The 18,119-nt window shown below is 41.6% G+C and overlaps 1 protein-coding gene across 1 annotated transcript; it reads left to right on the top strand.

Annotated features, from left to right (window-relative positions):
• Window positions 1-9,852: 9,852 nt before the first annotated feature.
• Window positions 9,853-10,803, top strand: LOC144769786 (olfactory receptor 5V1-like). Its single transcript, XM_078653972.1, has one exon. The coding sequence runs from the start codon at window positions 9,853-9,855 to the stop codon at window positions 10,801-10,803; it is 951 nt and encodes a 316-aa protein (XP_078510098.1).
• The last annotated feature ends 7,316 nt before the right edge of the window (window positions 10,804-18,119 follow it).

Here is an 18,119-nt window from a genome sequence, read left to right as displayed (position 1 = left end):
ATCACCCCTGGGTATAGTACCTACTTTTAAGGCCTTGTTTAAGATGTTTTTTTTCAAAGTGTACGTTTTAAAATTTACGAGTTTTTTCCGGGCATTTTCCCTTAATTTGTTCTGTCTAAAAGGGTTCTTTGAATATCTTCTTCTAGAATGTTCTCTTTTGTTCCGAAAACATTGATTCAAAAGAGTTACCATGAATTTTTTTTATATTCTGTCCTTCTAAGCCTTCCTGAATATTAAATATTCGTATATTATTTCTCCTTGAATTATTTTCCAGGGTCTCGATCTTATCTCTAAGCTCTTTATCATTAGATCTTAGTTTGTCTATGTCATCATGACAGGTTTTCACCTCTTCCTTTGTTTGCTCTACTTTATTTTCCATATCTGACACCCAGCCTAGTAAGGCATTAACTCTAGACTCCAGTGCCTCGCCCCGCCCTGCAATGGAGACTCCATATCTTTTTCATGGTCATTGGGAGGCAAATTTGCGAGTAAATTATCTTATAATCTCAACGCCTTTGTCAACTTCTGACCTGTTTTCCTCTACATGGTCTTCTGACATAAGAACTAGTTAGCGGTTTGGTGATTCCACACTTTTCTTTGATGGAAAGAGATGTTACTTTCTGCATGTTTTGAACTCCTCTGTTAACACTTTCTCCCTTGTGTATTATATTAGTAATTTCCAATTGTTCTTGTACTTTAAAGAAGGAGCAAAGAGAGGGCGTAATTTTTTGATTTTCCACTTTCCTGGCTTGCAAAATTTTTGCAGCCTTAACAGCTCTAGTTGATACCACTGCTGTATTTTTGGCCTTTGTTTTCTGACCCCTTTGCTTCTTATTTGTATATTTTGTAGCGTCTCCACCTTTGGTAACTAATAATTCTTCTTCTGTTGAAATGTGGCCTGTTTTTTCTAAGGGGTCCAGTGTGGAATGAGTACTCCTCAGGGAGTAAATTGTGCCTCGAATACCACTTGTACAACTTGTAGTGGTTTCAAACTTCAGAGTCCACGAACCATTCAAAGCGGCCGCTCGGCAGACCTCTGCAGGTGACTCTCTCAGACAATCTCCTTCGCGTCTAAAAACCGGCCGCTGCTTCCTCCCAAATGCCCTAGCTTGGCAGGTAGGAAAGTTTTTTCCCACAGGGCCCGCCTGCACCTCTTTCCCGGCATTGCAGTGACCTGGGAGCCGCGGGAGCTGGATTTCAAACTCTGGCGTACCTCTCATAGAAGGTCCATAAATTGCAGATGCGGGCGAGCACCCACACTGAAAGAATAAAGGCCACATATTAAAAATGTTCTTTGTATTTTCTAGATTCAATTACGTGTAAGGATCATGTTGTAGGAGGGCTGGAGCAATCAATATTGCACACCTCTATCGGAGGTCGCGGCCGGTCCTCTTAGCCGTCTGCCATGTTCTCCCAGCTACTTCCTACATTTCTTGGTCATTCCTGTGTTTGTCTCTAATAAATTAGTCCTTCCCTTTATGTTGGGAGTCTAATCTAAGTTTTTGATAGGTACATTTTCTTCTGAGTTAATTTTCCTCCTTTTTCCATACATTTTCCAATACATCTCCCTTCTGATCAGCATTCTTTTTCATGGTTGTGTATATTTCTCCTAACATCATATTATATGCCTTCTCTTTTGAATGCAAAGCAAGTCAAATTTCTTATGTAATCTTCTACTTTTTCACTGGTAACGGGGGGGGGGAAATAATACCAAGTTGTCTCCATTGTTTTCCTTTGTGGGTGTCGATTCATACTTTCAATTAGAGGTACTTGTGACAGCCCTAAGTCATAACTGAAATAGAAATATTCAAAATGTTCCTGCCTATAAAGTTATGAAAGCAGAATACTACATGAGATTGCATAAGATAGGGGTAAGTGATAGTAGGTGACTTCTTCTATAACTGAAGATAGGAAAGGTGAGCAAACATAACATCCTTAACACCTAAAGCAGTTATATATTCCTGTACTAGCCTAGAATAGTGCGGCTATGCGGAGGGCCACAGAGATGAGAAAAAACTCCCACCCCCTATCAACAATTAAGTAAAACTTAAATAAAAAGATTTTAAAGTAAAGAAAAAGCACTTACCTTGGCTGTGCGACACTCGCCTGCCCTACTGCTCTTCATTGCCGCCTCTGGGGAAACTGCGAATGCATTTCTCGCTTGCCAAGGTAAGAGGCTTTTCTTTACTTTAAACTCTTTTTATTTATGTTTTACTCAATTGTTAATAGGGGGGTGGGAGGCGGCACTGGCAACCTCCCCTTTGCTGCAGAGTGTGTGGAGATCTGCCTACTCCGCGCTCTCTGCCCGGGGTAAATCTTCGCAAACTTCGCAGGCAAAGAGCAGGTCTCCATCCATACCTAGAAAAGCACAATGCCCCCTCATCCTCATTAATTCTCATCTATTGTCTTAACCGCAGACATGAATTTAAACCATGCTCAGTAGTCATTAGGTAAGCTGGAGTACCCTCAGGAGGCAACTCCTCACTTTTCCAAATAGTAATAGTAACGTCTCCTTTAACAAATTTCTTATAACCCCTTAAACATTTCATCTTTGCAATTCAATTAATCCAAGTGTTTTTGTGAAACTAAATGTTTTTATTTAATTCTGTATGTCAGAATTTTAATACCAAATCAAACAACAGTTTTGAATTCCAGTAGCCCTTTATTAAAACCGTAATCCCGATTCAAGCACACAATATCCAATACACAGCGCGACACGAAACATCATCAGACCAATACCAGCGCAAAACACACCAAGAAGCCCATCCCAATGCAAACACTATGACGTCAAAGTCTCACTCGTCATAGCATCTACCCTCCTTCATAATTGTTGCTGTTATTTCAAGCAAGAAAACTTTTGACCAATCTTGTTTGTTTAACTCCTTTCTAATAGAAAATGTTTAGATCTTCATTCATTCAAGAAAAGATTCCACAAACGCAAGTGACTTCTCGATCGGGGAAAACTTACACCAATGAATGCGGCTTCACCCTAGTGCACAATAAGGTTTCACCAGAATTAACAAAGGTAATCAATTGCAAACAATTGTCCCAGCTGTTACTGAGGGTAATGATGGCACCCCACTTGCCATACCTACTAATCTCTTTGCATGACGATTAATATCTCGGGCACTTGAAACAGAAATTTCGACTATTAAAACATGTTTGGGATATTTATTTTTAAGGCTCTATTCTGGGTGTAAAACCCTCAATCTGCTAGAGCCCAGAAGGATTCTCCCCAATGGTTCAGACCTTACAATACACTCACTAATAAATAGCACCATGGGAAATCCTCCAGACTCCGGAGAAGTCAATGGTACTACAACAAAAAAGTAATCAAATATCATGGGCATTTAGGATTACGTTGAGTCAATGATGAGGGATTATCTTTAGTTTTAAAGGCTTTAAGTATGTATATAGTTAGAATCTTAGGTATCCTTATTCAGTTTAGTATTTTACAGAAATATAAGAAAAAGATTAGAAATGAGCAATCAAGAAGTGTTCCATAAAGAAACCCAATAACCTAACTAAAGAACCTATTCTAAATCAGAACCCATAAAGCGTTCTGCTGGAAAAAGCTGTAAACATAAGACAAACTCCTCTTGAAGAGAAGTTCTGGGGACTCAGCCGAGTTTTCAACTGCTGCATTAGCAACTGTTCAGAGTAGTGATCTGTGCAGCAGCATCAATCATAAAATTAATAAAGAAGTCACCTGAAAAGATATAAAGGAATTCAGCTCTTCATAAAAAAGAGTGTTGGGCAAAGGAGAAATCCAGATGGAAGATTTTTCCGATGGGTAAGAGGGAAAGTAGAGCTGAGGTTGTAACTAGCTAAGAACACTCATTATTATAACCTTTTATTACTAATATCCATTCATAATGAAGCCCTCCCCCGATTCCCAATCTCAATGGTCCGTTAAGGTGGTGTTGTCAGTCATACGCTGTATCTTTTAACGATTCCAACAGTCTGCACTCGTGTCACCTGGATTGAGACAATGCTTTGGTACAATTGTTACATGAAGGAAGGTTCCCACGAGAACCCTCTTACCTAAGCTAAAGACGCATTGTGAGTTTCCGCGCAGAAACAAAGACTAGTCAGCAAATGTGAAAACATATATTGATTCAATATTTAAGTAACATTATAAGTTTACATCACCATTTATTCTATTCAGTTTCAATACGTTTATTATTCTAATGGAAATGATCTAACATGGGGTGAGAGGAACTAAATGAACATAATACTAAAGCCAGCACATTTCTAACATGGCATCAATGTTAGGCTGTTGCACAGAACAATTTACTGAGAGCCAAGGTCGAACGAAACAGAAAGTCTCAGGCCTGGTCACTGTACAGGCCTGGTGCAAAGTTGCTTGGTGCCAACTTTTAAAATACATGCAATTACAATGAGGCATTTCTAATAGTATATTTCCCCTTTACGTTTGCCATTATTCAAATGTTTTGACTCTGTTTACATACAGCTATATTCATCAAGCCGGAAACGGCTCGCAAAGGGCCAGATTCTGAGAATCTGGCCCTTTGCGAGTGCAATTTTTGCATTTGGGATTCATCATCCCAAATGCAAAAATCGCTAATTGCGAAATCGCATATTTGCGAGGAATACCATTTAAGGAATCTCTATTTGAGATTCCTTAAATGCAATTCATTAACCATTTTCTATTAGCGAATTCGCTATTTCTGGCCGCTATTTACCACGAAGTCAGACTTCGTGGTAAATAGCGAAAACTCCGAAAAATACACTTTAGTGCATTTTTCTGAGTGGTATGTTACACACACATGTCCTTTGGACATGTGTGTGCGCAGCATCTGGCTACATTTGCTTTTCAGGGGTGCTACAGGTTGTCCTTTGGACACCCCTGGCACCCTTGAAATCGCATCCTTATTTGCGATTAGCAAATTGCTAATCGCAAATAAGGAATAACTCCCCATTCTTTCCTATGGGCATTTATAGCCTCAATGGTCTCAATGGCCTTTAGGCCCATAGGAATGAATGGGGAGTTATTCCTTATTTGCGATTAGCAATTTGATAATCGCAAATAAGGAAGATGTAGGAATCACAATATTTTTTGCAATTCCTACATGAATCCCGTTTTGCAAGTCCTTAATAGCGATTCCTTATGAATCGCTATTACAGACTCGCAAAACGGGACTTTGATGAATCTAGCTGTTATTCTACTAAAAGGCATTCACACATTTTGTAAGTAATTTCTAAAATATGCATTTTACTTGTATCAATATATGTTCTAAATTGCATTTATAATGTGCTTAGGTATGTTGATTTCTAAATGTGCTGTAATTTCTCTGAAGCTTCTTTTGTTTATATGGTTCTTAGCTGATTCTCGACTATAAAAGCCCCTACATAAGCATTTTATACACATGATTTGGTACAGAACATTGTTAGAGAAACAGGTGAATCTGCCACTTTGTAGTTTTTCCTCATGTTTCGTGTTGGGATGTTGTGAGAAGTGTTGAGAAGGTGGATGTGGTGGCAAGCTAGACACCTCTTGATTTGTCTGGCATTGCTCCAAGGTCTGTTTAGATATGATGTTTTCGTAGTTTCTAACTTTGTGTACAAAGTTGATGTTTTTTTTGTTGAGAGGCGCTTAAAGGACAACAGTCATCATCTGTAGCAAACTGCTTACCAGAGCATAATCTCATAAAACCACAGTGTTCATCCTCCAATGATACCTTTGTTCAATTTGTCACCAAGGGATAGTTGGAACTTGTCAGTAATGAGTCAGAGATATAGCCACAAGTTCAAAAGGCCACATCTACATGCAGGACATGTTCACAACGCAGTACCTTTAGCACGCATCCCTTACAACGCAAGTCGTTACCACGACTTGCGCTGGAGGACGCTAAAGGAATACAAATAGTAAATTTACTATCCCAACACCTTCCCTAGGGTCCACGGAGACTGGTGTTAGAATAGTAAATTATACTATTTGAAATCCGCACCCCCAACGCAAGTAACGACTTGCGTTGTAAGGGATGCGTGGTAAAGGTATGCGTTGTGACGGTACGCGTTGTACCGTCATACATCCTCACAAACTGCTTACTTGAAAACAGTTAAGACACAGAGAATTGCACCATGTCATTTCAAGATAGTTGCATCATACCTGCCTTTTGTACCTTCAACAATGCAATTGTCTTAAACTACCGACTACCAGGCATCATAAATGCATCCAGTGGGCAAGAAAATAATCAGAGGCAGAAGCATCAGGAACCAGTTTTTGCAGAAAGGTGCACAACGTCACCATGAGGAATACACTTTTAAATATACTGAAGATAAAAATGAGAGGGGAAAAAATGCATCTTCAGCATTAGCAAAGGAAGGCTTTTAGAGGGACTGACAATATAGGCAGCTCAGAGCTAAATATTACAAATGGGGCAAACCTGAATCCCAGCACAATGGTAGTGAATAAATCAGGGCAACACCAACAACTCAGTCAGTCGAAGTCATATGCAATTTACATTCCAAGCTAAGAATAATCCACCCTTAAATGAGTCTCATGAATGCGCAAGTCAGAAGGATGGTCCCCCTTTGGCCTATGATGACAGCGTAAGTTGTGATAAAGGCCATTAGTAATTACTGCCCAACATAACAGCCTATTATTACCAAATTATGGGCCATATTATCAAGAAAGGGCGATACATTATCGCCGATTTTATCGTCAGGAACCCCAGAACCTGGGCTTCTATGGGAATTCACAAGGGCCTATTATCAAACCCATTATCGCCGCTTTATCAGCAGTTTCCTGCCGATAAAAGTGGCGATAATGGATCACCCTTTCTTGATAATATGGCCCTATGTTCGGATGGTAGCTTATCTTGAAGCCTGCTTAATGATATAATGGGTATGCAAAAAGATCTAAAAACAAGAAAAGGGGTACCTAACAACTGTAGCAAGTTTGCATGCAGGATTTACTCAAAACAAAGTACCGACACAGCAACCAGTACAGTGATAGCAGGCAGAAAGGCAGATCTAATGCTGCATGACCCACGTTGAATATATAAAGGTGATTTGGAAAGCAGACAGGCTTCTCATTATCCCAAGGGTGGGCGTGAAGCAAAAACCACTCCTAAAGATTGGAGTTCTCACAAATGTTTTATTAAGTGATGCAAATTAATTCTAATGATCACGGAAACAAAAGTATACACCCTGCCTGAGGTTGACAGGACACTGGTTGTCAAAAGTTAAAATTACAAACCAAATGATACTATCCTGAACAAGTAGTTATGATGATTGAACAAGGTTGGCTAGGGCCTGGTGCAAGATGATAAATGTGTCAGAAGTCTCAACTTTTCAGAAGGGAGCCAAGAATCAGGCTGTGTTGTATTCAAATGTGAAGAAGGAAATTTCGAGAAAAGCCAAAGCCTTCAGTACAGCAGCTGCAGGTTTGTCATAATCAACACTGCAGCTGCTACACTGCGTCCTCTCAAACTACCTCTACCACATCCAGGCTCTCCTTAACTGTACTGAAAACAGGGATTGGCCCATCAATCTTGGCACTGAAGTTAACTACTTGTTTTAGGTGGATGCAAATATGTGCAAGAGCAAAATACCACCATGCACAATGAAGCGAGCAACCACTAGCTGATGTGGGCTGCACAACTACCCCATGTCTTATACAGTAACTTGCGGAAGCAAAACGGGAATGACAGTTGGACACACTAGTTAATGAAGACTGCTGCCCAAAAGATTCTCTATTTATATAGATAGTATATGTATGTATTTTTATTATTAAGTTAAAACAAATAATAAGGCTGGTGGAACGGATGAAGCTGGAAAGGGGGGACCACTCGGTCACCCCGAACGTATGGCGGGGTGCCCCGCCCTCCCGGGAAACCTGTTGCAGGTGAGGGGCGTAGCCCCGGCTGGTATATCCATAGTGGTGTAGCCGGAGCACGCCCCCGCCGCATGAGAGGGTTGTCCTAAAACCCCCGCCCGGAAGTCCGTGCACTTAGGGCGGGAGGGGGATGCCGCCCCGCCTACCTGGGGAAGGTTAAAAGGCACGGGACCCAAGCAGGCGTCCTCTTGTTCCCGCGCTCTGAAGGTTGCACCACTCGTCGCTTGTGAGCCCTCAAGGGAACAAGCATCATTAAGGCAGTGCACTTACGTTTTTTTGTTTTGTTTGGATTACAGTTTCACGGGCCTGTGACGCAGGGCGGGAACTGGGACCGGCCCAGTATCGGCTATCCACCACGTCTGGAACAAGGAATGGACAATATGTGGTCTGGGTCGTGGGCCACTCATACGTGAGACGGGCCGCGGACATATTCAGAGCAGGTGATGCGATTCACACATCTGAGGAATATGGTTTTCGGGTGTCCTTCCATGGACGGGGCGGTTTGGGCATTGACCAACTGCAATGTTTTGTCGAAGAATTGTTAGGGCGGCACAGGTCACCGCCATCAGTAGTCATAGTGCACATTGGGGGCAATGACTTGGTGAGATTGGGCAGACAGGCCTTAATCGAGCACATACTGACAACAGTCAGTTGGTTGGCGAAAACCCTCCCGGGGTGCACACTGGCTTGGTCACACATTATTCCGAGGAGGGTATGGAGGGGTGGGCGGTCCACAACAGTGTTGAACCATTCGGTAAAGAGGGTCAACAATAAGATGGAGAAGTTGTTTCGGTCTACCCACCTTCACAGTATACCTCACCGGTGCATCTGGGGGGACCATTGTTATTCTCATGATGGAGTACACTTGTCCAAGGCGGGGAATGACATATTGATAGGAGATTTCCTAGCCTGGCTAGTGGGATTGAGGAGACGGGACCTATAGGAGTTGTGGGGGGGCCAGATAGTCGGTCAACTACCTGGCCTGTGGCGGTAAGGTCGTGATCGGTGAGCAATTTTCAAGGTCCCTAGTGGGGGCGCCACCCAGTACGGATGGGAGCGCCCGGGGGGAGGTGGCCATTGCCCCCCCCCCACGGGGGGGGCGACACCCAATACGGATGGGATCGCCCAGGGGAGACGGCCATCGGCCCCCCACAGGGGGAGAGGACTATATGCCCCTCCCAGGAATTTCCCAGGGGCCGGATATCCGCTGCGGCGGAAGAGAGTGCGGGGAAAGGGGGGGAGTCTACGCTGTCCTTCTTACGGTTACCCCACACGGGAACTCGGACGACCTTAAGATGGCGCCAAGTGGAATAGGGGCCCCCATGACAAGGGAAGATACGGTTGGCTAAGAGGGTAGAACCCTCTGCGCAGGCGCCACTACGAGAGGGCGGATGTGGTGATAGGGATCTGACACCGGGTAAGACCTTGCCGTTGGCCCTTAACAATAGGATGTACAAAATTCATATACAATGCACGATGCCATGATGTTAGACTCGGCTAGGAAAATCTTTGTATTAGAGATTTGTTAAGGTTAGCCTCAATACCTGTCTTCATCAAGTGTAATGGAAGTTGAATTTTGTACATGGTAAATGAATAGTTTTATTTAAAGTTTTAATTTTTTTTTCATATTTTAATAAATACGGCCGGGGGGGTCGTGAGGCCCCCCTGTCTTCCAAAAGCTCAAAACTGTGTCTGTCTCCTACCATTGGTATTGATGGTGGAAGGGGTGGCGGGCATCCCGGACCATATGCCTCTAGACCGAACCTAAAAATGAAATTCACCAAACCTTTCCTGGAATGTTATTGTGTAGATATCAACTATCCTTGTCAGAAATAAAATTATCAGTCGAATCAGGAATGTACAATGAAAGGATGGCTTAGGAATGTGTTTGTGTGTTCAGTATTTAATAGTTTTTGTCTTACTGATACATTTTGTTGCTTAATAAAATATTCTGCCTCTTTAATTTCAGAAGGGCCTAAGATCCCTGCATGAGTGACTCCATCCCCAAGCAAATGGAAGGAGAAAATCAAACTGAAGCAAACGAGTTTGTCATTGTGGGTTTTGTGGGTGTGCCACAGCTGCAAGCGTTGTTTTTTGCTACTTTGCTGTTAGTTTATATGATAACATTATTCGGAAATGTTCTTATCATTGCAATTGTTTATTTAAATATACATTTGCACACCCCTATGTACTTCTTCCTCACAAATTTGTCACTCCTTGACATCAACTGTCCAACAATTATTTTACCAAAGTTACTGGCAAAATTTTTTCAGGGAAAAACAGTATTTTCCCTCACAGAGTGCCTGCTCCAGATTTATTTTTTCTTAGTCATTGTGTCTACAGAATTCATTCTCCTTGCAATCATGGCTTATGATCGGTATGTGGCTGTCTGCAATCCCTTACGCTACATGACCATCATGAGCAAAGATGTCTGCATTAGACTGGCAGTGGGAACCTGGGTAGTTGGCTTTGCTGACCCAATACTTCATGCTGTGCTACTGTCACGTCTCTCCTTCTGTTCTTCCCACATAATCAACCACTTCTTCTGTGATGTGACAGCCCTCATGACGCTGTCTTGCAGCAGTACTAGATCAATAGAAACATCAAGCTACATCTTTGGTTCGATTATAGTTGTGTTGCCCTTTTTATTAGTGGTAGTGTCTTACGGCAACATCCTGAATGCCATCCTTAAAATAAAATCAATACAGGGTAGGTGGAAGGCCTTCTCCACCTGCACCTCCCACCTCACTGTGGTTATTCTATTCTATGGGTCTCTTAGTTCTGCATACATACGACCAACATCAACTTTTTCCATGAATGACAACAAACTATTGTCTTTATCATATACAGTGATTACTCCATTGTGTAATCCTTTTATATATACCTTGAAAAATAAAGACTTTAAAAATGCCCTCCGGAAAGCAAAGACAACAATGTAGGACCCACTTCACAGATACATTTGTCACTCGCTTGTATTACCGAGCACAAACACAGCACCCAAGGTAAAATACGAGTCATAGTTCTATGGATTGAAATGCTGAATTATGGGCCATGCTTAAGAGTGTTGGTTAGTTAGATCAAAGAGGAGTTAGGGGACAATGAAAATGGGAAACATTTGCACAAACCTGCATGGAAAAGATAATCATATAAATAAAAAAAATTGATATATTATTTGAATGGAAGGGGTCCCAAATATTGTTGATGAAAATGGACCTAAAAATAATTGCGGTATACCCCGATTTTAGGGTGGTTACTTCAAGGTGTAACAAGGTCTATTGACCACCCTAGATACTCATAAAAATGTGGGCTTCTGTCAGACCCAACCACATCATGGAAACTTTCCTCATTGCTACCACAGATGATGTCTGCATGACTCTATACAGAGGAGGCCTTCCTGCAGCATCTGACATGGTCTTGCACCCATCCTCATTCAACGCCTGCACAACATCAGAGTCCAAGGACATTCACTCGATATATATTCTCCTTCCTAACAGGAAGGACCTGATCAGTTACCCTGACACTGTACACTTCAGATGCCCACAGACTCATCTGTGTAGTTCTGACAGGATCTTCCATTAGCTCAAACCATTTCAATGCATGCATGATCATTTTAGCCAGCATTATCTTCTCTCATGACAACAATGTCCTCTCCTATGCCTATGACATGCAACTCATTCTCTCCCTTACAAACAAGATGCCTGGTACCTGGATCACGTTCAATGTCTGCATGATCAAGTTCAATGTCTGCATGACTGGAATTGCCCGCTAGGTAAAGATTACCTGAATGCCAACAAAAGCAAATGTGATCTTCAGGAAGAGGACTTCACCCTAGTCCACCACCTCCACCAAGAACCTCAGGATTATCATTAACTGCAAACTGCACCCAAGTCAACCCTGTCATTGCTTCATGCTTTTATACCCTGACGAAGTTGAGGGAAAATTTCAAATGGGTCCCATTCAGCACCTGGAAAACTATCCCTCATGCCCTGGCCACTTCTAAACTGGAATTCAGGAGCATCCACTATGACATAATCAACAAAAAATTGACCAGAAGGCTCCAGACCATTCAAACCCATGCAACCAGAATCACACTACACTTAACATCACACCACACCTGAAGGAACTCTATGGGCATCCATACACAAATGTGCACAATTCAAACTCCTCACTCACACTTCCAAGGTGCTACATAACACTGTCCTAGCATACCTCAACAGTTTCATCTGCTTTCACAATCTTCCAGACATATCCACTCATCCGGATTCCTACTTGCACATGTCCCACACACACACAAAAAATACACATCTTGTAGATGAGCCTTCTCCTACATTGATCCTAAACAGTGGAATGACCTGCCTCTACTTATAGGAGCATCCTACTCACTTCCTGAATCCTGCAGACCTTGCTTTTTTAGCAGCCCTACGAGGCCCTAGGTCTGGCTAGGCTCACACCTGCTGAGCGCCAGCATACACTCCACAGTGATAGAACACTCTACAAATCTACATAATTTAACATTGAACAGCATTACATAGCATAGAGAAAACTTAGAATTTACATAACATAACTGTTGGACCTGCTCCTCTCTGCTGTTGTACTAATTGGATTTTTGTTGTTTTGGTGACAAATAATATAATAAACTTTACGTAATTTTTCTGAATTGGTTTGGGATTTTCCTTGTGTGGTATTTTCAGTGTATTGGTATTTGTGTGCCACATAAATACTTTACACATTGCCTCCAAGTTAAGCCTGATGACTTTTTGTGCCACATTACCCAGGGTTAAGCAGAGGTTAATTAAGGGTTTTCTTGTGTCTCACTATGTCAAGGATTGTGGTTGCTGCTTGACAAGGGCTCACACCCCAGTCAACCACTAACCCAATTTCTCACAATATCATCACATAACATAATATAACATAAAATGACTGTGTTGTAGGATATAGGTTTGTCCATGGTAAAAATAATTTACTTTGCAGAGAAAAGAAAATTGTGCTGAAACGACATTTAAATATTATTTCGAAATGAGGAGATTTTTTTACCAAATGGACATTCTGCATGAATAATTTAAAACATTGCAGGGCGTAAGGGAAATTACAGCTGACAATTTATATCCTTGAGTACAAATTAGATCTTTGCTAAAACCTACAAAAGTCAGTAATCTGCTCCCATATAGGAGTAAAATTGCACTTGAAAATGTCAGAGTTTCAAAGGCAATGTTTGAAGACTATGGGCGATATGTATCAACATTCCATTGTGCGATTCCTAAATAGCGATTTTTAAGGAATCACTATTTAGGAATCGCACAATGGAATGTATGTAGAAATCAGCTTCTTTTTAGCGATTTCTTAATATTCCTTAATTGCGATTAGCAAATGGTAATCACAATTAAGGAATAATTTCCCATTCATTTCTATGGGCCAGGAGGCCCATAGGAATGAAGGGGAAATGTGCGATTAGCAATTAGCTAATCGCAAATTGAGAATATTTTCAAGGGTGCAGGGGTGTCCAAAGGACACCCTGCTGCACCCCTGAAAATGACATGTGTGCGCATATGGCGCACATACATGCCCTAAGGGCATGTATGAGGGTCACATAGCACCTTTTGTTTTCGAATAAAATGCTTTTTAACAGGAATTCGCAACTTACCACCAACTTGAAGTTGGTGGTAATTTGCGATTCCTTAGCAACAATTAGCAATTCCTTAAATGCAATCGCAAAATAAGGAATAGCAAATTGTGCGATTCCTTATTTTGTACCACATTTGTTTAATACATACCATATTGAGAATTCGCATTCGCAAAGGCCGAAATTCTGCGAATTTCGGCCTTTGCGAATGCGAAAATACTTGATACATATCGCCCTATGCCCCTTAAGAATAAAGATCCAGTAACTGAGAATGTATCATGCAACTGACTAATAATAATAATAATCGTAATTTGTGATGCATGTTAGATACAAGTTGGAGAATGTGCAATGCCACTGTTTGGATCACAATTGTTTTGTAGGTGACACAGGAGGCTTTCCTGCTTTCATGATTAAAATATAGATCTGCGTGGTTTTCTTGTTTAGTATTATGTCAAACCATATATAGTAATTTCTTTCTATCTGACCATTTGCTTGAGCAGAGTTGGTCATTCTAAAAGGTATTCAGAAATCTCCTGGTTAAAATGAATACTGAAACCTCACATAGACTTCAAATATGCTCCATATTATTAATGCCAGCACGAAAATGGATTACTACCACCCAATATAGGGTTAGAAATTCACAGTATGTTGTTCACATGCAGAGCCCATCTTGGTTTCTATTAGGGTAGCCTCATCGAATGCTACTTTTTTTGCTCTCCAGTCATTTTACCTCAGAAGAGGCTCATTGAAGCATCTGTTCAATTTGGGAAACATATGATATAAATCACGGAGAAAATGTAAAACATATTGCTAGACACTGGGATACTAAAATAGTGTTATAGTACCCACACCAGACATGCACTGTGCACACTCACTGGAATGTAGTTCTCAATGTAACCTGTACATTCATAAGACTCATCGAAAAAGTCAATTTGCAGAGGTTTGGAAAATAATCTCCCTAATGAATATTAATTCGGCAGGTCACAATTTGTGAAGATCTATGATTGGCTGCAAATTCAGGCATGGAAAGCAGATATCATTATTTGCATTTTTTAGAAGATTCCCCTGTTTATTATATGGACACTGGCTGTTTTTTAAAACATGTTTTCATTTGTACATGGGGGAAGTCAGTGGTCCTCTGAAGCAGTCTCTTTTTTCCCTGACATCTTCCACATGAGTCTGACGATGACAACTTTCACTGTTCAAATGTGTTACCATGGTAACTGATCAATGGTTGGTATAGCATTTGTGATCACAGAGCACTGACACATCTTTTTGTGAATCACAAATATAAGCAGATGTCAGAAGCTTTTTATGAGTCAGAAAGACTTATCTATCTCATAAAAGGTGTTTAGTAGATTGTAAAAAGCCTTTTTGTAACTGCAACCCTGTGTTTCCTTGAATTGCAGGATTTGCAATTGTTGCTCAGATGTGTATTTACCTTGAAAAAATGTAAGACAAGAGGCGTGTGGCAAAACAAGGACACTTGGTTTAATTAAACACGGCGGAAGGAGAACAGGCAACAGAGTTCGAGTCTCAAATCACATTGGTTTTGGCCGTCATTTTATACAGTATATGCAGCATCATAAAATGATTTATGCATTTCTTTGGAGATAAAAAGCTGAGCCTAGTCACTGGGCCATACATTTTGTCATTTGAAAAGAGGAGCAGTTGGGCCTCAACTTTGTGTGAACACAATGCAGGGCCAGTGGATATGTGTCCGGATGTCTAGCATGGGGAGCACATGATCACTGCGTGTAGTGTGCATGCAGTGTTCTGATTGGCTATGTGTTCTAACTTAGTGTGGCATGTGACATGTGACTTTATGGTGCTTTGGGAATGCACGCCCCTCCTGAGACCATTGTGGTGTCACTGCCTATCTGTCGGATCGATCTAGGTTTTCCAGGTCTAAGGGTTCCATGTCCCCCTACTTGTGATCTGTCAATGAGTCGTTTCAGGCCTTGGTCGCATGGCCTGCCTGACCATGCATTTCTAAATTGAGGTTGAGGGCGATGTCATATTGGGTGAATTCAACAATGAAGATGCAAGTTTTTGTTTATGCGTACATATATCATGATGTACATCAACATCATATTTATCAATATTAAGATAACTGAAAAACAGGTATGTACATCAGGTCCTAAGTACTATGTCCCATACAAACCAAAAAAGTTAAAAGCATGCTTCCTTCTACCGAATGCATCTATTTGAACCCCTTAACTGCAGGTGTTTTTTCCCTATGATGCTGAGATCATGTTAGATGTTTGGGGTGGTTGGAGCTTAAGCATTCATAACTTTTTTTCCACAAAAGGTGTCTAGGTGAAACTTGCTTCCTTATTACCAAATGTTGGGAATTCCAGAGATCCAAGAAATCCAAAACCCAAGAAAATAACCAAAATGTTGCTTAAATTATGATTTTTTGCTAAAAAATTATGGGGCCTATTACGATTGCGGATTTCCCGCATCCTCTAGGCCGGCGGAAGCCACCGCCGGCCCGGAGAATGCGGAAAAAACGCCGCGGAGCCTTGAAAGACCCACCGCCAAATTACGATGGCTGGTGGGTCTTGCAATCTGTCCGCAGAATGTGAATGAGAATGTGCAATGCCACTGTTTGGATCACAATTGTTTTGTAGGTGACACATGAGGCTTTCCTGCTTTCATGATTAAAATATAGATCTGCGTGGTTTTCTTGTTTAGTATTATGTCAAACCATATATAGTAATTTCTTTCTATCTGCCCATTTCCTTCCAACTTACCCTTAGCAACAATTGCCCAAATGCAGGTTGACATGCTTGAGTAGAGTTGGTCATTCTAAAAGGTATTCAGAAATCTCCTGGTTAAAATGAATACTGAAACCTCACATAGACTTCAAATATGCTCCATATTATTAATGCCAGCACGATAATGGATTACTACCACCCAATATAGGGTTAGAAATTCACAGTATGTTGTTCACATGCAGAGTCCATCTTGGTTTCTATTAGGGTAGCCTCATCGAATGCTACTTTTTTTGCTCTCCAGTCATTTTACCTCAGAAGAGGCTCATTGAAGCATCTGTTCAATTTGGGAAACATGGGACTTTATGGTGCTTTGGGAAAGCACACCCCTCCTGAGACCATTGTGGTGTCACTGCCTATCTGTCGGATCGATCTAGGTATTCCAGGTCTAAGGGTTCCATGTCCCCCTACTTGTGATCTGTCAATGAGTCGTTTCAGGCCTTGGTCGCATGGCCTGCCTGACCACGCATTTCTAATTTGAGGTTGAGGGCGATGTCATATTGGGTGAATTCAACAATCGAGATGCAAGTTTGTGTTTATGCGTACATATATCATGATGTACATCAACATCATATTTCTCAATATTAACATAACTGAAAAACAGATATGTACATCAGGTCCTAAGTACTATGTCCCATACAAACCAAAAAAAGTTAAAAGCATGCTTCCTTCCTCCAAGTGCATCTATTTTAACCCCTTAACTGCACATGTTTTTTCCCTATGATGCTGAGACCATGTTAGATGTTTGGGGTGGTTGGAGCTTAAGCCTTCATAACTTTTTTTCCACAAAAGGTGTCTAGGTGAAACTTGCTTCCTTATTACCAAATGTTGGGAATTCTAGAGATCCAAGAAATCCAAAACCCTAAGAAAATAACCAAAATGTTGCTCAAATTATGATTTTTTGCTAAAAATTATGGGGCCTATTACGATTGCAGATTTCCCGCATCCACCGCCAAATTAGGATGGCTGATGGGTCTTGCAATCTGTCCGCAGCTTTTCCGCCGCGGTGGCCTTCCGACCGCGGCGGAAAAGCTTTAACACGGCTGGCGGTGTCTATCAGACACCGCCAGCCATATTAGGATGGTGTAGAAAGTATGCTTTTCCACGCGGCTTTTCCGCCGTGGAAAAGCATACTGACCTTCACTTCGGGGGCCCGTTGCAGGCCCCCTGGGTGAAGGGGGGGTGCACCCCTGCATTTGCGTGAACAAAGCAGCAGGCACCGTGCGGTGCCTGACGCTTTGTGCACGCAAATGCCGTGCATGCATTTTTAACATTGCGGCGGGAGCAGCTTGAAGCTGCACCCGCCGCAATGTTAAAGATAGAGGATGTGACCGCCACCCTGGCGGTCACCTCCTAATCTGCATGGAGGGAACGCCGCAGCCCATGTGGACGTTCCCTCCTACTCTGGGGTCGCGGATGGACTCAAGTCCGTCCGCGATCGTAATCGACCCCTTAATTTGTACAACGGATGTGCGAGTTTCAAAATGGTAGTACATTTTTCCTTCTTTTCTGGTTTATACCTACTTGCACTTTGGGATGAGATCAGATGTCAAAATCTTAGGCAAACATATACATATTCGAAAAATAGACAGCATTCCAAATTAGGCCAGAGGTCAAATACGCCCAAAGAAATAATTGTTGTATTCAAATATGAATGAAAGAAGAAAAAACTAGGTACATTTTCCTCTGTAATATTTTGCCCCCATTTCTAATTTAAAAAAAAGCAATACAGTGGTATGACCCTCTGACCCTTCTGTTTGAAGAGACATATAGTGTTTTTTTTTTCAAAAACACATGAGATCCAGAGACAACAACCATGCATCCGTTACAAGGTAAACTCTAACAAATGAAAAAAGGA

The sequence above is a fragment of the Lissotriton helveticus genome, chromosome 7 (assembly GCF_964261635.1).
Source record: "Lissotriton helveticus chromosome 7, aLisHel1.1, whole genome shotgun sequence".
Lineage (NCBI taxonomy): Eukaryota > Metazoa > Chordata > Amphibia > Caudata > Salamandridae > Lissotriton > Lissotriton helveticus.
Note: the sequence above shows the minus strand (reverse complement) of the source record. Positions and strands in the feature narration are given on the sequence as shown.